Source organism: Lynx rufus, unplaced genomic scaffold, assembly GCF_022079265.1.
Source record: "Lynx rufus isolate CCGP_SWC_20201006 ecotype Redwood Valley unplaced genomic scaffold, mLynRuf1.p SCAF_4, whole genome shotgun sequence".
Classification (NCBI taxonomy): Eukaryota; Metazoa; Chordata; class Mammalia; order Carnivora; family Felidae; genus Lynx; species Lynx rufus.
The window spans coordinates 154,636,653-154,654,186 of NW_025814856.1; the positions used below are offsets into that span (position 1 = coordinate 154,636,653).

At 45.2% G+C, this 17,534-nt stretch overlaps 1 protein-coding gene across 2 annotated transcripts in view; it reads right to left on the reverse strand.

Annotated features, from left to right (window-relative positions):
• The window catches only part of ZC3HAV1 (zinc finger CCCH-type containing, antiviral 1), a 61,605-nt gene that overhangs the window by 25,348 nt on the left and 18,723 nt on the right, over positions 1-17,534 (reverse strand). For both annotated transcript variants that reach the window (XM_047097608.1, XM_047097609.1), the window contains exons 3-7: positions 12,764-13,016; positions 8,116-9,252; positions 7,572-7,670; positions 4,329-4,452; positions 1,377-1,551 (exon numbers count right to left, since the gene is read on the reverse strand). In XM_047097608.1, coding sequence (XP_046953564.1) covers positions 1,377-1,551; positions 4,329-4,452; positions 7,572-7,670; positions 8,116-9,252; positions 12,764-13,016 — 1,788 coding nt within the window. The remainder of the gene's footprint in view (positions 1-1,376; positions 1,552-4,328; positions 4,453-7,571; positions 7,671-8,115; positions 9,253-12,763; positions 13,017-17,534) is intronic.

A 17,534-nucleotide genomic window follows, 5' to 3' on the forward strand; every position in this document is an offset into this window, starting at 1 on the left:
GTGGCTCAGTCGGTTAAGCGTCCTACTTCGGCTCAGGTCATGATCTCACAGTTTGTGAGTTCGAGCCCTACGTCAGGCTCTGGGCTGACAGCTCGGAGCCTGGAGCCTGCTTCACATTCTGTGTCTCCCTCTCTCTCTGCCCGCCCCGTCCCTGCTCATGCTGTGTCTCTCTCTGTCTCAAAAATAAATAAACATTAAAAAAAAATTAAAAATAAATAAATAAAATTAAATTAAATTAAATTAAACAGCCACAAGGGGCTAGTGGCTGTCCTAATGGACACACCAAGGCAATTTCAGTGTCTGAGCATTTGGACAGCCTCTCAAGCTTCACACTTGGTTTTCCTTCGGGCCCTTCCCTCACACTGTACTCCAGTTCTGATTAAGTGAATGAACGAATGAATGAATGGTAGGGTCTTCAATTATTTTTTTTTCTCCCGAAAGACTTGAATGTGTATCCATGTTCAGTAGCCAGGTCTTGGCTTTTGTCCTGTGCCTACATTACTGCCTTGATCTAGAGCTAAGGTGTGCCTTTGCCTCGGGTGGTTCTCTCGGGCCATAGGCTCCCTGCCCCTCTACACCAGCTGTCACAGGTACACCAGCTGGTAAACATCTCCTTGGGTCCGGATCCGCCTGATGCAAACCCCATGACAACCAGGCCCCGCCCTCCAGCTGTCACTCTGTCCTGTACCATTGCTGCCCAGCTGCCCATCCATTCAATCATCACCCTGCCCAACATCACTTCCTCTCCCTGTCTACCATCTATGTAGGGCCAAGTCTTGGTTAAGCACTTGAACTTCCTTAAAAGGATATCAAGTCTACATTCCGGAGAGTTCACAGTCAAAGCATATGCACCTGCCTTGGGTTGACAAAAGCTGCTGTTGTCTCCCTTTCTACTAGGGAGGCTCCTAACCCAGAAATCGTGGTTGCCCCAACTCATATTAAAAATTCAATTGCAGGAGGGGCATCTGGGTGGCTCCGTCTGTTAAGTGTCTGACTCCTGATTTTGGACAAGGTGGTGATCTCACGGTTGGTGGATTCCAGTCCCCCGTCGGGCTCTGTGCTGACAGCATGGAGCCTGCTTGGGATCCTCTCTCTCTCCCTCTCTCTCTACCCCTTCCCCCCTCTCTCTCTCTCTCAAATAAATAAGCTTTAAAAAAAGAAAATAATTAATAGCTGTTGCTGTTGATGAACGTAATCCCAGAGTATATGTTTGCTACAAAATATACCAATACAGTTGTGTATAATGTGAAAAAGCACTAGTTCAACTACACCCATGTGCCATGGATAACCATGTAGGTGCCAGACATTTTATTAATATTTTTTCCTGAAGTGGTCAAGTTTAAACAAGAGCCTCCACAAGGAGGAACGGTACTCACCCTCTCCCCATATTGAACCCATCTGTCGGATTTGTTCCTCCAGTACCAAATCCATTTTGTGGCAAAGACAAAATTGGTCAGCACTGTGACAGATGAAGGTGTGGAGATACGCCGGATAGGATTACAATTACAAACCATCATCTGGAAGTTGATGTTTTTATTTCCGATAGAAAAGCTGAAGGGGAAGAGTTTAAAGTTAACAAAATACCACCCCGATGTTTACAGCAGCATTACCAACAACAGCCAAACTACGGAAAGAGCCCAGGTGTCCATCAACTGATGAATGGATACAGATATAGTATATCTATATCTATATATAAATACACAATGGAATATTACTCAGCCATCAAGACGAATGAAATCTCACCATTTGCAATGACATGGATAGTGCCAGAGTGTATTATGCTAAGCAAAATAAGCCAATCAGAGAAAGACAAACACTATATGATTTTACTTATATGTGAAATTTAAGAAACAGATGACCACAAGGGCAGGGGGTAAAAAAGAGAGGGGAAACAAACCATGAGGGACTCCTAATGACAGAGAACAAACTGAGGGTTGATGGAGGAAGGTGGGTGGGGGATGGGCTAGATGGGGAATGGGGACGAAGGAGGGCACTTGTTATGATGAGCACGGGGTGTTGTATGTAAGTGACGAATCACTCAATTCTACTCCTGAAACCAATATTGCACTGTATGTTAACTAACTAGAATTTAAACACAAATCTGAAGGGAAGAAAATTAAAAATAAATATAAAATTGTGCCCACAAAACTACTGATTGGCTTAATGTTAGCAACTCATGGTAGGTCAGTTTTTTCAAGTAATACTATTTAAATAGTTAGATAATGTGGTCCAAGACCTTTTCAGGAAGCCAGGAAAGTCAAAGTTATTTTCATAATAATATTAAGACATTATTTGCCTTTTTCACTTTCATACTCTCACAGGTGCACAGTGGAGTTTTCCCAGAGGCTACACGATGTGTGATTCTACAGCAAATTAAAGAGATTTGCAAAAATATAAAACAATGGCATTTTCTAAATGAATTTTTTTGCTTTGTTTTGGAAAACACTTATTATTTAGTTATACACACATAATAGTTACTACATATGATAATATATATTTACATAAACATAGTTATATAAAAATATGGTATTTATGTTACCATGTGATGAGTTTGTATTATTTTTCAATGAATCCATAAAAATTGAATTTTTCTGTTTTGATTTTTAATATGGTAAATACCGACAGTTACAATTCACATAAAGAGAGGTTCTGTGGGATTCTCAATATAGTTTAAGACTGTAGAGGGGACCCGAGACCAACAAGTGTGAAAATTACTGCTCTAAGAAACACCTCCTACATCAGTGGTTCCCAATGAGGAATGGAGACATTTAGCAATATTGAAAGACTTTTTTGGTTATAACAATAAAAATCTAGTGGATATAGGCCAGGAATGCTGCTAAACAGCCCCCCAAAAGTAAATAATTATCTAGCCCCAAAAGTCAATAGTGCTAAGGTTGAGAAAGCCAGAGGCAGATTTTCCTAGGGGGGAAAAACACACCTAGAAACAAGTAAGTAGCTGATGCTACCCTCTAGTGGCAAAATGCAGCAACACAGAATCTCCACCAAAAATTCACTATACAGATGACATGTTTGCAATTTCCCCCAAAAGAATTCCCTTATAGGGGCGCCTGGGTGGCTCAGTCGGTTAAGCGTCCGACTTCAGCTCAGGTCACGATCTCACGGTCCGTGAGTTCGAGCCCCGCGTCGGGCTCTGTGCTGACAGCTCAGAGCCTGGAGCCTGTTTCAGATTCTGTGTCTCCTTCTGTCTCTGCCCCTCCCCTGCTCATGCTCTGTCTCTCTCTCTCTCTCTCTCTCTCTGTCAAAAATAAATAAACATAAAAAAAAAAGAAGAGGAGGAGGAGGAGGAGTTGTTGTTAACAGAATCATAAACACCGAAAACAAATTGGTGGTCGCAGAGGGGAGGGAGTGGGGGGATAAAGGAAAGTAAGGGATACAAACTTTCAGTTATAAAGTAAGTCACAGGGATGAAAAATACAGCATAGGGAGTAGGGAAAAAAAAAAGAATTTCCTTTAGAAAGCTAGGAGGCACTTTATAAATACAGTCATGTATGGTATCACCCAATTCACCCAAGGCAAAAACAGGTAAGTTATCCTCTTAGATACCTCCAGGATTGAGAAGCTAGCAAACACAAAGGAAGGTATAAAATGCTAAAGCAGACAACAAAATGTGCCCTAGAACTGTATGAAATTATTCAAATCACGTTCTACAACTATGACATTGAGCCAAAGGCTAATTTTGAGCTACAATCACTGTACTTTCCATAGTCCTATCATGAGCTTACAGTATTACAGTAATACAAGCTGACCTCTGTGTTGTGTTTTTCTGCAGGACACACACTGATAATAACTGTGTGTCACTGTTTAAATCCTATAAATTTGTTGGGACACCTGGGTGGTTCGGTCAGTTAAGCATCTGACTTCGGCTCAGGTCATGATCTCCTGGTTTGTGAGTTAGAGCCCCGTGTCAGCAGGCTCTGCGCGGACAGCTCGGAGCCTGGAGTCTCCTTCAAATTCTGGGTCTCCCTCTCTCTCTGCACCACCCCCCCCCCGCCGGCTTTCACTCTGTATCTCTCACTCTCTCAAAAATAAATAAAAACATTTAAAAAAAATTAAACCACATGAGTTTGCAAATAGTCCCAGAATCCCTAGTATTAATTAGCCAGGCTCTTCGTGACCTTGAATCTACCCAGCTCGTGTTTTTCTTCATGAACTCAGCAGGCATTTGCCATTTTTATTTCAAGAGTTATCTCAAACTTGAAGGGGATTCTGAAGGAAAATTGTTTTTCCTTCTCACAGTAAGCCTAGCACTATGCTTTCCTTTGATGGCGCTGTGGACCTCAGAGGCCAGAGTCTGGCCACCAACTTACCTGTGGATCTGGGGGTCACAATAGGCCTTCTCAATGTTCTCCATGGGCTGGAGGTCCATCCAGGTATTTGCAAGTAATATCTGCCACCGGTAAGGCAGGTGGAAGTGAACTTTGTTGCAGCTTGCTACAAAGACAGAGAGAGGGGGTCTGAGGATCTGGTGAGTGGGGGTTCTAACAATTCATTGCTGACGTTCCCCATTGAGGGCTGCCTTTCCCACCCTGCCAGGCTTGCATGCTAACCCATTTCCAGGCTACGCCTTTACCCATTCCGGTTCCGGCCCACACTGCCCCATATCCGTATGTTCAAGTTCCCTTATTACCAATAGAGACTCATCAGAAAAACAAAACTTCCGGGGTGCCTGGGTGGCTCAGTTGGTTAAGTGTCCGTCTTCAACTCAGATCATGATCTCATGGTTCATGGATTTGAACCCCCCGTCAGGCTCTGTGCCGACAGCTCAGAGCCTGGAGCCTGCTTCAGATTCTGTGTTTCCCTTTCTCTCTGCCCCTCCCCTGCTCATGCTCTGTCTCTCTCGGTCTCAAAAATAAATAAAAACACTTAAAAAAAATTTTTTTTTAATTAACATCATAAGCCCATTAATACAGGAATACAAAAAATAGTTCTGTCCTTCAGTTTTCAGTATGTCACGTTTACATCATTTTGAAAGGCTCAAAAGATGTGTGATTACTTTGAAACCAAAAGAGGCAGGTTTCGACGGCCCAGGAAAACCCAGAGTGGCAATGACTATGGTCTGGCTGATTGAAAAGTATATAACCATTCATCAAGTCCGAATCTCACACTCGTTAGAATGGCTGCTCTAAAATCAAACCAACTCAAAACAAAAAGCAAGTGTTGGCGAGGACACGAGGAACTCAAACCCTCGCGCGCTGCTAGTAAAAATGTAAAATCGTGCAGCTGCTGTGGAAAATGGTGTGGCAGTTTCTCTAAACATCAAACACAGAATTGCCAAAACAATTTTTTTAATGTCTATTTATTTTTGAGAGAGAGAGAAAGAGACGGAGTATGAGCAGGGGAGGGCCAGAGAGAGAGGGAGACACAGAATCTGAAGCAGGCTCCAGGTTCTGAGCTATAAGCACGGAGCCCAACGCGGGGCTCAAACTCATGGATCATGAGATCATGACCTCAGCCGGAGTCAGATGCTCAACCGACTTAGTCACCCGGGCGCCCTGCCAAAACAAGTTTTTAAAGAAACACAGAGGGGAGCCTGGGTGGCGCAGTCGGTTAAGCGTCCGACTTCAGCCAGGTCACGATCTCGCGGTCCGTGAGTTCGAGCCCCGCGTCAGGCTCTGGGCTGATGGCTCGGAGCCTGGAGCCTGTTTTCGATTCTGTGTCTCCCTCTCTCTCTGCCCCTCCCCCGTTCATGCTCTGTCTCTCTCTGTCCCAAAAATAAATAAAATAAAAAAAAAAAAAAAAAAAAAAATAAAGAAACACAGAATTACCATAATACCCAGTGATTCCACTCCTGGGTGTATATCCCCCCAAAAAAGCGAAAGCAAGGTCCCGAGCAGACACTTGCACACCCAAGGTCACAACAGCATTACTGACAATAGCCAAAAGGTAGAAGCAACTCAAGTATACATTCACAGATGACCAGATAAACAAAATGTGGTATATACACACAATAAAATATTATTCAGCCTTCAAAAGGAAGGACATTCTCACCCAGGCTACATCGTGGATGAAACACGAGGACATCATACAAAGTGAAATAAGCCAGTATCACAAAAAGACAAATACTGTGTGACTCCACTCACGAGGGACCTAGCATCGTCCTACTCCAATGAACAAAAATGAGAATGGTGGGTGCCAGGGACTGGAGGGACTGGAGGCAGCAGGGGGATGAAGCGTTGCTGTTCAGAGGGTATTAACGGTTTACTTTTGCAAAAGGAACAAGAGTCCTGGATTTTGGTGGCATAACAATGTGACTCTAACACTCCTGAACTGCACACTTAAACATGATTAGGATGGGGCGCCTGGGAGGTTCAGTGAGTTAAACGTGACTCTTGATCTCGGCTCAGGTCATGATTTCATGGTTCGCGAGATCGAGCCCCACAATGGGCTCTGCGATGACAGCTAGGAACGTGCTTGGGATTCTCTCTCTCTCTCTCTGTCTCTCTCTCTCTCTCAAAATAAATAAATAAACTTTAAAAAAAATGATTAGGATAGCAAAATCTGTGTTACGTGTATTTTACCACAATTAATTAAAAATGAAGAAAAAAATTAAAAACTTGATTTTGAGAACACAGGGCAGCATCTTCCTTTTCCAACACAGGTCAGTGAGTCTAAGACCACTCAGGGGTCAAGCAGAGGAGATCCAGTGTGATGCACACATCTGGGGCTGAGCCATGAAAGGGAGAAAGTGGTAGGACGCTGAGGGGACAGCCAATTGTCCCAGGCACTGTTCCATGGGAAGCCTGGTGGGAGGGCACAGTGACCGGGTGTGGCTCCTTGGCTGGAGGGCACACAGTGTGTGGCATGCAGACTCAGGCCATGTGTGAGGATCAACTGGGACAAGCCCACGGCCGAGAAGAGAGACAACGCCTCAATGGCAGGACATGAGCTGTGAAAATGCGTCGGCCAGGAGACCTTTATTTCTGGGGATTTTTTTTTTTTTTTAATTTTTTTTTTCCAACATTTTTATTTATTTTTGGGAAAGAGAGAGACAGAGCATGAACGGGGGAGGGGCAGAGAGAGAGGGAGACACAGAATCGGAAACAGGCTCCAGGCTCCGAGCCATCAGCCCAGAGCCTGATGCGGGGCTCGAACTCACAGACCGCGAGATCGTGACCTGGCTGAAGTCGGACGCTTAACCGACTGCGCCACCCAGGCGCCCCTGGGGATTTGTTTTTTGTTTGTTTGCTTTTAGTAGATGACAAGATGGGTCTCTGACTAACTAGAATACTTTATCTAAAGCCGAATTACAAAAGGAAAAAGTCTATCACGCAGGGGTGGAGAACCCAGGCTGGCTGGGCAGTTTAGGGTCAAAACCCAACTTGGCTAGTTACGTATGTGAGGTCTTAACCTCTCTGTGCCTCTAGTTGCCACATCTGTAAAATGGGTTAACAACACAACCTACTATTAGGGCTGACGTGAAGTTCAAAGATGACGGACCATCATCAGGTATATGTTGACCACGCACCTAACATACACTAAAAGCTCAGTAAATGTTGGCCGTATTACTACTAATAAAGCTTCTGCTTCTAGAAAGTCTTTAAGTAACTCACCAAGGTGACAACCTTTACACAGATGGTCAAGACAAATTTCCTGTGGGCCACAGTCATCCATCCTGGAAGAGCTGGTATTCTCAACGTCAGATGCAGAATCTATAAAACAAAAGAGAATGCACGTATGCTGATCTCAGTGTTTAAACCAAAAATCAAGACACCTGACCTCACAATGGGAAAGAGTATCTGTAACTGGGACCACGTTCAAGAAAATTCCAGATTCACGTGTTGCTCATGAGAGCCTAGACAGCCCCTCCGTAAAAGCCAACATGAACATTTGGGTCACGTGAGAGTGATGCTTAAAAATAACCAAAAATAAACCAGGGCCAAACTAGTCCTGTTCTCAGTAAATGAGGCGGCTTATTCCACACGATACAACTGGTTGGTCCTTCAACCTTCATGTCAGTCTCCTCAGCAGTAACACCCCTTCACCTAACCCTCCGACTCTACGTCCTTTAGTATCTACTGGGGAACATCCAAAGAGAAGCCACCGGCCTGCTGCAGACACAAGTCATGGGGCCCCCTTTGTCCTTCAGTGACTTACACAGATCACAGCTTGGACCTACAAGGTCACCGGCAGGGCCAGCAGAGATCTGGGCAGAGTTCGGACCATGGGTTGCATAGGCTGCAGCTCTGTTGCTTGAGAAGGATGTAGAAGGTGGCACCTTGGGCAGAGTGCTGACTTGTGTGGGGGCAGGGGTCTCCTGAGGAGTTGGCAGGACTTGGGCTCCCAGACCCGGACTTCCAAAGTACAACACGTTTTTATCCCCTCTGCAGGTCAATGTGAAGCCAAAACCAGCGGCACCGGCTTTATTTACATCGGTGGTTTCGTCCGCCACTTGACTAGAGCCATTTGGTGTGCTGTGGATGGATTTACCAGGCCAAACTGTCTTCTCACTGTGGTTACTGTTCACAGAGGCCGCTGCTGGATCAGCGCCATCTGTAATCTTGCCAGTGGTCTGGAGACCACCGTGAGTAGTTCCGGTGTCCTGATTCCTAGGTAACGATTTTTCTCTCTGTCCGCTGGTTGTGGTTTTGTAATTTAGACAACTTGTGGAAGCTCCATCTGTGGCCGCTCCATCAACATTATTATCGAAAAGCGAGAAATACTGGACATTTTGATTCCCGCTTCTGCCCTCGGCATTCGTGCCATCCGTGGAAAGCATCCCCGCGCTCTTTCTGGTGGTTGTGGTTTCGGGTGTCTGTGGAGAACCCAGAGGGGAGCCAGAGGCAGCCTGACTCTGGGCAAACAAACTCCCTCTCCCGGTGCCTTTGTCATTCAGCCAGGACGCAGGGCCCCTCCGGTTGGAAGCTGGCATTGGGTCAGAAGGGTGGGAAGTGCTGCCTTGATTCCCGAAAAAGAGATCCTCTGGACCGCCATTCTCTGAAAAACGCTGGCTTCTTTCCATGTGACCTGTTCCTCCAAGATTATCAACCTTAGGCGAGACCGGGGAAGGCTGAGGGCAATCTTGACTTCCCAAATGCATGAACTTGTGGGTCAGCTCCCCTACGGGCATGTCATCCAGGGGAGGCCTGTGGCCGATTTGATCTGAACTGGGGGTGCTGGACTTCTGAGTAGAAGCGGAAGCAGGTGGGACAAATTCTGGACCGCCCTGAAACGATCGTTCTCTGCTCTTGCTTCTCCCTCTGTACGCCACATCTCTACGATGGGAGCAAGGAGCTAGGAAAAGAAAAACACAAGGAAAATTAGCATTAACAGGATTAGGCTCTCGCTACGGTTCTTCCTCAGCTTTTCCGAGTTTGCTACCCAAGCTCTACTAAATTACTTGTCCCAATCTGGTGTGTAAAAATCTGGAGCAGCTTGTCAAGAGGACGAAGGAATCTGCTCTTGTGCTAGTAAGAAATACCACCCCATGGTCTCAGATAAGAGTCAGAGTGAACCTGGCTCTTCTCGACTTCTCTCTTGAGACTCAGATATGAGCCCTAAACCCCCACACTCATAGGTGGGGCTGTCCACTGTGCTCTGGTTCAAGCCAACAGTCAACCGCTATGGCAGAGGAGAGACCAACTAGTTCAAGTCAGGGAGGATTTTTCAACTCATTTAGATTTTGCCCATATTGTGATGAAGGTTCCTCAACAAATTAAGGGATTCACAAAATTTTCCAGAGCTTTTGCCCGCTTGGGATTCTCTCTCTCTCTCTCTCTCAAAATAAATAAATAAAAACTTAAAAAAAAAAAATTTAAAGAAAATTACTGGTGTGTGAGCTGTGTCCCTCGGGAAGGTGTGCATGTGTGATAGGTGTCGTATGGAGTATGTGTGTATGATGTGATCGTACGTGTGCTTGTGTGTGGTATGCACGTATGTCCATGGTGTGTTGTGTGTGCATGAGTGTGATATATGAGCTACTGTGGGGGGAGGAAGGGGAGGAAGAGGTCCTTTTCTTCAAATTTCAGAGGGCAGCAGGAATAGTAAAAGCAAACGGCCTCTGCCAACAAAATAGTTAATTAAGTAAATTAACCAGGGCAGATAATAAAGATCTCTCTCACACACACTGAATTTATACTGGGAAACTACACCAGGAAACATCCTTCCAAGTGTTCCCCTGTTCAGAGAGCGCTGTGATGTGGGAGAAAAAACACCAGATGTGGGGCCAGAACACCTAACCTCTGCGCCCCTGTCTAGCAGCGTGAGGCCTTGAACGCATCACTTTTATTTACTCATAGTAAAAACGATTTAAGACTGCTTGCAACAAAAGTCATCTAAAATGTTTGAGCCTCGGTCTCCTTACCAATTAAGGCTAATAATATTCCTGCCTTTCTTTATAGCTTTGCTGTCAGGAACAATAAGGAGATATTTTGGGTGAAAATACCTGGTTCATTATAAAGCAATTCTCGAATATAAGGAGGTGTTATTGTTTATTACGGATCATAGAATCTTAGAATTATGTACTCTATTTGTTTTATAAAATTCATGTCTTTCACAGCCATTTCACCAAGGCATAAAAAAATTACAAGTGTTAATATCATCAGACAATGTGAAATGCTCAAGAAAGAGAACTGATCGGGGCACCTGGCTGGCTCAGTCGGTTAAGCATCCGACTCTTAATTTTGGCTCAGGTCATGATCTCACAGGTTCGCGGGTTCAAGCCCTGCGTTGGGCTCTGCGCTGATGGCGCAGAGCCTTCTTGGGATTCTCTCTCTCCCTCTCTCTGCCCCTCTCCCACTCACACGCACATGCTCTTTCTCTTAAAATAAGATTAAACATTTTAAAAATCTCAAAAAAGAAAGGAATAGAACTGACCACTTCCCACCTGTCGGAATGGCTAATAACCTAAAAACAGAGAATAACAAGTATTCAGGTATTGGTGAGGAGGTGGGGAAACTGGACCCCTCGTGTATTGCTGCTGGCAAGAGAAAATCGGTGCGGCTGCTATGGAAAATGGGATGACGGTTCCTCACACAATTAAACATAGAATTACCGTGTGATGGTAATTCTCCACACCCAGCTGCCTACCCAAAAGAATGGAAAGCCAGGTCTCAAGCAGGCATCTGTGCACCCATATTTCACAGCAGCATTATTCACAATAGCTAACGGTGGAAGCAACTCAAGGACCCAGCCATGGATGAACGGATACACAAACTGAGGCATACATACGGTGGACTATTATGCAAAGTGAAATAAGCCAGTGTCACAAAAAGACAATTCCTGTGTGATTCTACTTATATTTGGTACCCAGAGTCATCCTATTCATAGAAACAGAAAGTAGAACGGGGGTTGCCAGGGGCTGGGGGGGAAGAGGGAATGAGGTGTTTGTTTCATAGGTATAGAGTTTCAGTTCTGCAAGATGAAGGGAGTTTTAGAGATCGGCTGCAAAACAATGCGAATGTACTCAATGCCACTGAACACTTAATAATGGTCTGAGCAGGGGGGCACCTGAACGGCTCAGCGGGTTGGGCGGCCGACTTCGGCTCATGTCATGATCTCGCAGTCCGTGAGTTCAAGCCCCGCGTCAGACTCTGAGTAGCCTGTTTCAGATTCTGTGTCTCCCTCTCTCTGACCCTCCCCCGTTCATGCTCTGTCTCTCTGTCTCAAAAATAAAATAAACGTTAAAAAAAAAAAATTTTTTTTTAAAAAATGGTCTGGGCGGGAGGCGCCTGGGTGGCTCAGTTGCTTAAGCGTCCGACTCTTGATACTGGCTCAGATCAGGGTCTCGAAGTCGTGAGATAGAGCCCAAGTCAGGCTCTGTGCTCACAGATCATGGAGCCTGCTTGGGATTTTCTGTCTCCCTCTCTCTCTCTGCTGCTCCCCCACTCGCTCTCGCTCGCTCTCTCTGTCTCTCTCAAATAAATAAACATTGAAGAAAAAAAAATAACAAAAATAAAAACTAAAAATAAATACATTTTTCCAGAAATAGTACTGAGGACTGTAATTAAATTGCATATAGTTTTGCATTAATGCTAGATTTCCTGCATTAATTGTATTGTGGTTATGGAAGACAGAGTGGCCCGGTTTTGAGGAAGTGTGTGCTGATATATTTAGGTGTGAAGGCTCCTGATGACTGCATACCTCAAATGCTCTAACCACAAAAATGTTATACGTGTGTGTCGGCGTTGATATATCGAGACAAAGGGATAGAATAATTGTCATGGAATATTTTTGGGACAAAATGTTAACAAGTGGTGAAACTAACAAAAAAATTTGTCTTCCTCCCTTAAAAAAAAAGCTTTATCAATTAGCTTTTAAAACTCCTTTTTTAAAGTTTATTTATTCTGAGAGAGAGAGAGAGAGAGAGAGAGAGAGAGAGAGAGACAGCGGGAGCAGGGGAGGGGCAGAGAGAAAGAGAGACAGAGAATCCTAAGCCTCAGAGGCCAATGCAGGGCTCAAACTCGCGTACCATGAGATCATGAGCTGAAACCAAGAGTCAGACACTTCACCAACTGAGCCACCCAGGCGCCCCACCAATTACCTTTTAGAAAAACAATAAACATTTTAACAAATCAGGAGGGGGGGGTGGTGGGTGGATAGTGGTTAGCATGAAAATCAAATTGCAAAATTGCACATATGCTATGATTATCATTATGCAAAAATTATGTATACATGTAGACAAGTCCTGAAAGGGAAAACAGTCTTACACGGGGAGATAGAATGATTATAGGTAAAGTTACACTTTCCTTGTGATTTCTGCTTATTTCCGTTTCTTCTGCAAATGGAAAAGTAGAAACGCATTTACCTTTGCCCCTGGGGTGTTTCTTTCGGCCGTGCTTGCTGTTGCAGATATCCTGGATGTTCTGAACCACGCTGGGGCTCAGCCCGTGCTCCCTCATGATGGCCAGCACCCTCCTATCCATCAGGTTATGGGACCTGAGGCAGTTGGCATAACCGCAAATCCCTCGAGTAAAGTGCTCGCAGATGTGGAGTCTTTCGCATGATGGATGCTGGTCACAAATAACTTTTCGACCCTCTCCCTTATAATTTTTGCATATCTGCAGAAGAGAGAAACAAGAGCCTGAGACGATAACACCTTGCCTCATCTGCCACACATTCATGAAGAAAAGCCTAAGTATGCAAAAATGTTGGAAGCAAGCAGGCATACACCAAAGGAGAAAATGCACGCGTCTTCCACAATCTACGATGAGTTGTATTCTACTTATGATTTATTTGGGGTAGAAGAGGCCTGCAAACTAACGAAAAGAAACATGAATTTAATAACCTTTTCGAAGAATCAAAATAAGATGGCCGGCCACAGGTAGGACCAAACAGGACCCAAAGGGAGCCCTCCGTCACAAAGGAACCCCAAAGAGGAAGGCTATCAAGTCTTTCTGCAGTTAAAAAGACACGTGGATCTGGGGCACCTAGGGGGTTCAGCTGGTTAAGCGTCCGACTCTTGATTTCGGGTCAGGTCATGATCTCAACTGTCCATGACTCTGAACCCCATATCGGGCTCTGCGCTGGCAGCTCAGAGCTTGCTTGGGATTCTCTCTCTCCCTCCCTCTCTCTGCCCCTCCCCCACTCATGTACACGCTCGCTCTCTCGCGCTCTCTCTCTCTCTCTCAAAAGAAATAAATTAAAAAATCAAAAAGACACGTGAGTTACAACTGTTGTCTCTACTAGATAGAACGTGGCAAAGTTCCTCAAAAGGGCAAGTAAAGAAGGTAATTTTTTTTTTAATTTTTTTTTCAACGTTTTTTATTTATTTTTTGGGACAGAGAGAGACAGAGCATGAACGGGGGAGGGGCAGAGAGAGAGGGAGACACAGAATCGGAAACAGGCTCCAGGCTCCGAGCCATCAGCCCAGAGCCTGACGCGGGGCTCGAACTCACGGACCGCGAGATCGTGACCTGGCTGAAGTCGGACGCTTAACCGACTGCGCCACCCAGGCGCCCCTAAAGAAGGTAATTTTTATATTTCTTTTCTTTTTTCTTTGAGAGTTAGACAGAAATGAGCTGGGGAGAGACAGAGAGAAAGGGGAGGAGACACAGATTCTGAAGCAGGCTCCAGGCTCTGAGCTGCCAGCACAGAGCCCCACATGGGGCTTGAATTTGTGAACCAGCAAGATGGCGACCTGGGCCAAAGTTGGGCGCTCAACTGACTGAGCCACCCAGGTGCCCCTATATTTCTATGTAAGTAGAAATATCTACACATCTAGCTCTGCAGACATGTAGTTCCTACTGAAAAGAGGGCATAAGTGCTTCTTACTGAAATACTGTCATGGGGGCCAGACCATATGATGCAGGACTGCAAGACGTGGATTTAAAAGTCCGCAGCCCAGGGCGCCTGGGTGGCTCAGTCGGTTGAGCGTCCGACTTCAGCTCAGGTCATGATCTCGCGGTCCGTGAGTTCGAGCCCCGTGTCGGGTTCTGTGCTGACAGCTCAGAACCTGGAGCCTGTTTCAGATTCTGTGTCTCCCTCTCTCTGCCCCTCCCCTGTTCATGCTCTGTCTCTCTCTGCCTCAAAAATAAATAAACGTTAAAAAAAAATTTTTTTTTAAATAAAAGAACAAAAAAATAAAAGTCCGCAGCCCTACAACTGGCTAAGTGATCTCACCTGAATTACTTACTCCCCAGCCTGTTTCCTTTGCTGTGAAGGAGGAAAATACTTGCTCTGTCCACCTAACCCAAGATGTTGAGCAGATTAAATAATCAAATACGCAAATGTGCCGTGCAAAATATAAAATGGGCTACAGATGTTTGAATCATTACATAAAGAACCCTAAGGATGAAAACATTTATCAATGGTTCCAAGAGACTGAGCAAACCACCTCATTGGTTGACTGATTTATCTGGGCACAGAGACATGAGATTCAGACTCCAGCCAACAATTTAAGTACACAGACAACTTCGGAGACCTGATTCAAACAGGTATCATTGCTATAGAGCCTATGATTCAGATTCCAGACTCTACACCATCTGTGTTCCAGGTGTGGTCCCTGGATGGGCAGCATTAATTCCACCTGGAAACTTACATGCAAATCCTCAGACACTTCCCCATATCTACGGTCACAGTCACCGGAGGTGGGGCCAGCACTCTGGCTTAACAAACCCTCCAGGCAATTCCGAAGCTCACTAAAGCTTGAGAACCAGTGTCCTTGAGGCTTGGGCAGAAAAACAATCAGCAACTTCACAAATGCCACTTTGGCTAACAATCCTCTGATGGTCCTAATGAGTAAGTTAAGAACGCTCCTGCCTTTATTAGTCCAGAACAAATGACAACATGTCTTCCTTTCGTAAGTACATTGTAATTTTACAAGCTTATATATCAGGAAGTCAGGTTTGCCGGATGCTTTCATGTTCTCACAGGTCAAGGCAAAGTGACAAGGTGTGAATATTTTAAGGTTTTTAGGACAGGAGTGTGTCTTGTCCATTGCTGCCTCCAAGATTTAACTCAGTGCCTACCACTTGCAGGCGTGCCTAAATGTTAGCAAAATAGCAAATGAAGCAAGACCCAGGAGGATTAAATGCCTTGTCCGAGATCACACAAGTAGTTGGTGGCAGAGTCAGGACTTTGAGAGACATGGAAGGACCATTGTTGACCAACTATTCCTTGCACTAGCTGAACTCCAGCTGATTCCTTCCTGCTGGACCCCTATGACAATATTCCACCCTACTCACCCACACTAGAACACTCCGGTAGGGACTCTCTTGCCCAACGTTTTCGAACACACACTCATGCTACCAAGGCTCTCATCGATTTTCCACTACAGGACCCAGCCCCTCAGACATCTAGTCCAGGAAACAGGGCAGTCTCTCCGTCTGCAATCTCAGCCCTGACGAATAGCAAATGGCCATTAACTTCGTTAGCCGTGAGCCTCCCAGCCCACTAATCATGGGTACTAAATTCTTAAAAGGGAAAGGTGTCCGTGCCTCCTTCTCTGGACTGTGTGATAAACAATGACAAGAGCATTCTTCTAGGAGGACTTTCATAGCGCTTTTGTCAATGGGCTCTTCTGGGATCTCTCAGCAACAGCACCTTCTAGTAGGTTCTTAATTGTTGGCCTCCTCCCTAGAGAATGGAAGAGGTGCCACTGCCCTTATTCTCCAAGGACTTGATATAAAAAGTCCTTGGTGACTTTGGGAGAACTGAAGCAGAGATCAGATCTACTGAGTGACCTTCCCAAACCCCCAACTTTAACACGAGACTAAGGGCGGACCATGAGTCAATGCTCTTCTCAAGCATCCTAACAAGCCTTCACATGACATGAAAGGAAAAGGGAGGGATGCCCCTGTTCATCAATGGGACCTTTAATGAGGTTGGCGTATAAGGTACTTTCCCCATGCTGGTAGCCTTGGGGGCTGGGCTGACACGTAGGCCAAAGACCATAGATATCTCAACCTTGGGCTCCTGGAAACGGAGAGAGAGACAAATCCAAGTATCCAGGTGAAAGAATGCATGTGGCAGGGAGAGAAAATGGGGAATATTTTCCTCCCCTCATCCCGCTCCCCAAACATTTTTATAGAGTGCTTTGCATTCCTATCTTTCTTGAGCTCAGTGGTCAACTCAAAATCACCCCTCATCATAAGCTTTTTCTTCCCTTAGGGAAACACATGAACTTAGAATCCAAAAATGCTTAACCTTCATGGGGCACCTGGGTGGCTCAGTCGTTAAGTGCCCGACTTGGACTCAGGTCATGATGTCAGAGTTTGTGAGTTCAAGCCCCGTGTAGGGCTCTGTGCTGACAGCTCAGAGCCTGGAGCCTGCTTCGGATTCTGTGTCTCCCTCTCTCTCTCTTCCCCTCCCCTGCACTCGTATTCTCTCTCTCTCTCTCTCTCTCTCTCTCTCTCTCTCTCAAAAATAAATAAACATTGAAAAAAAAATGTTTAATCTTCCAAAGGACCCTAATAGCCATCTTGTCTTATATAAAAGCACATCTGCATTCCAATCTTGCTTATCTTATCTCCGCCCCTTCCATCTACTCTACATGGGTCCTTTCATTCTGTGCTTCTCTTCCAGCGTGAGGGTAACATCTCTGCTCGAGGACTCTTCTCAGGCCAGGTACCATTCTTTAAACACCATCCTCCGATTTTCAAGTCAATATTCCTACATGGATGAGACTGCCATTAACTATCTGCCATTGTCCCTCTCTTTCTTCTGGTAACAGAAGCTTCCAAGTTTTAGATGCACACATGGTTACCTATCCAGAAACTACATTTCCCAGCCTTCCTTTCAGCTAAGTGTGACCATGTGATAAGCTCTGGCCAATAAGATGGGAGCAGATGTGCTGTATACAATGTTCAGGTCACGTCTTCTAAAAAGGAAACTGCCTTCCACTTATTTCCTCTTTACATCCCTGCTGGTAGGAAAATGGTGACAATAACAGCCTCACTGTACCTGGAGATGGAAGCCACATGTTGAAAGAAAAGAGAGGTTTACCTACTGGCCTGAGTCCCTGAATGACATCGTGGAATCCAGCTGCCCAACCCCTCCACTGGCTACCTGCTTACCTACATCTAGGCAAGACGAAAAATCAGCAAACTTTTTCTGTAAAGGACCGGATGGTAAATGTT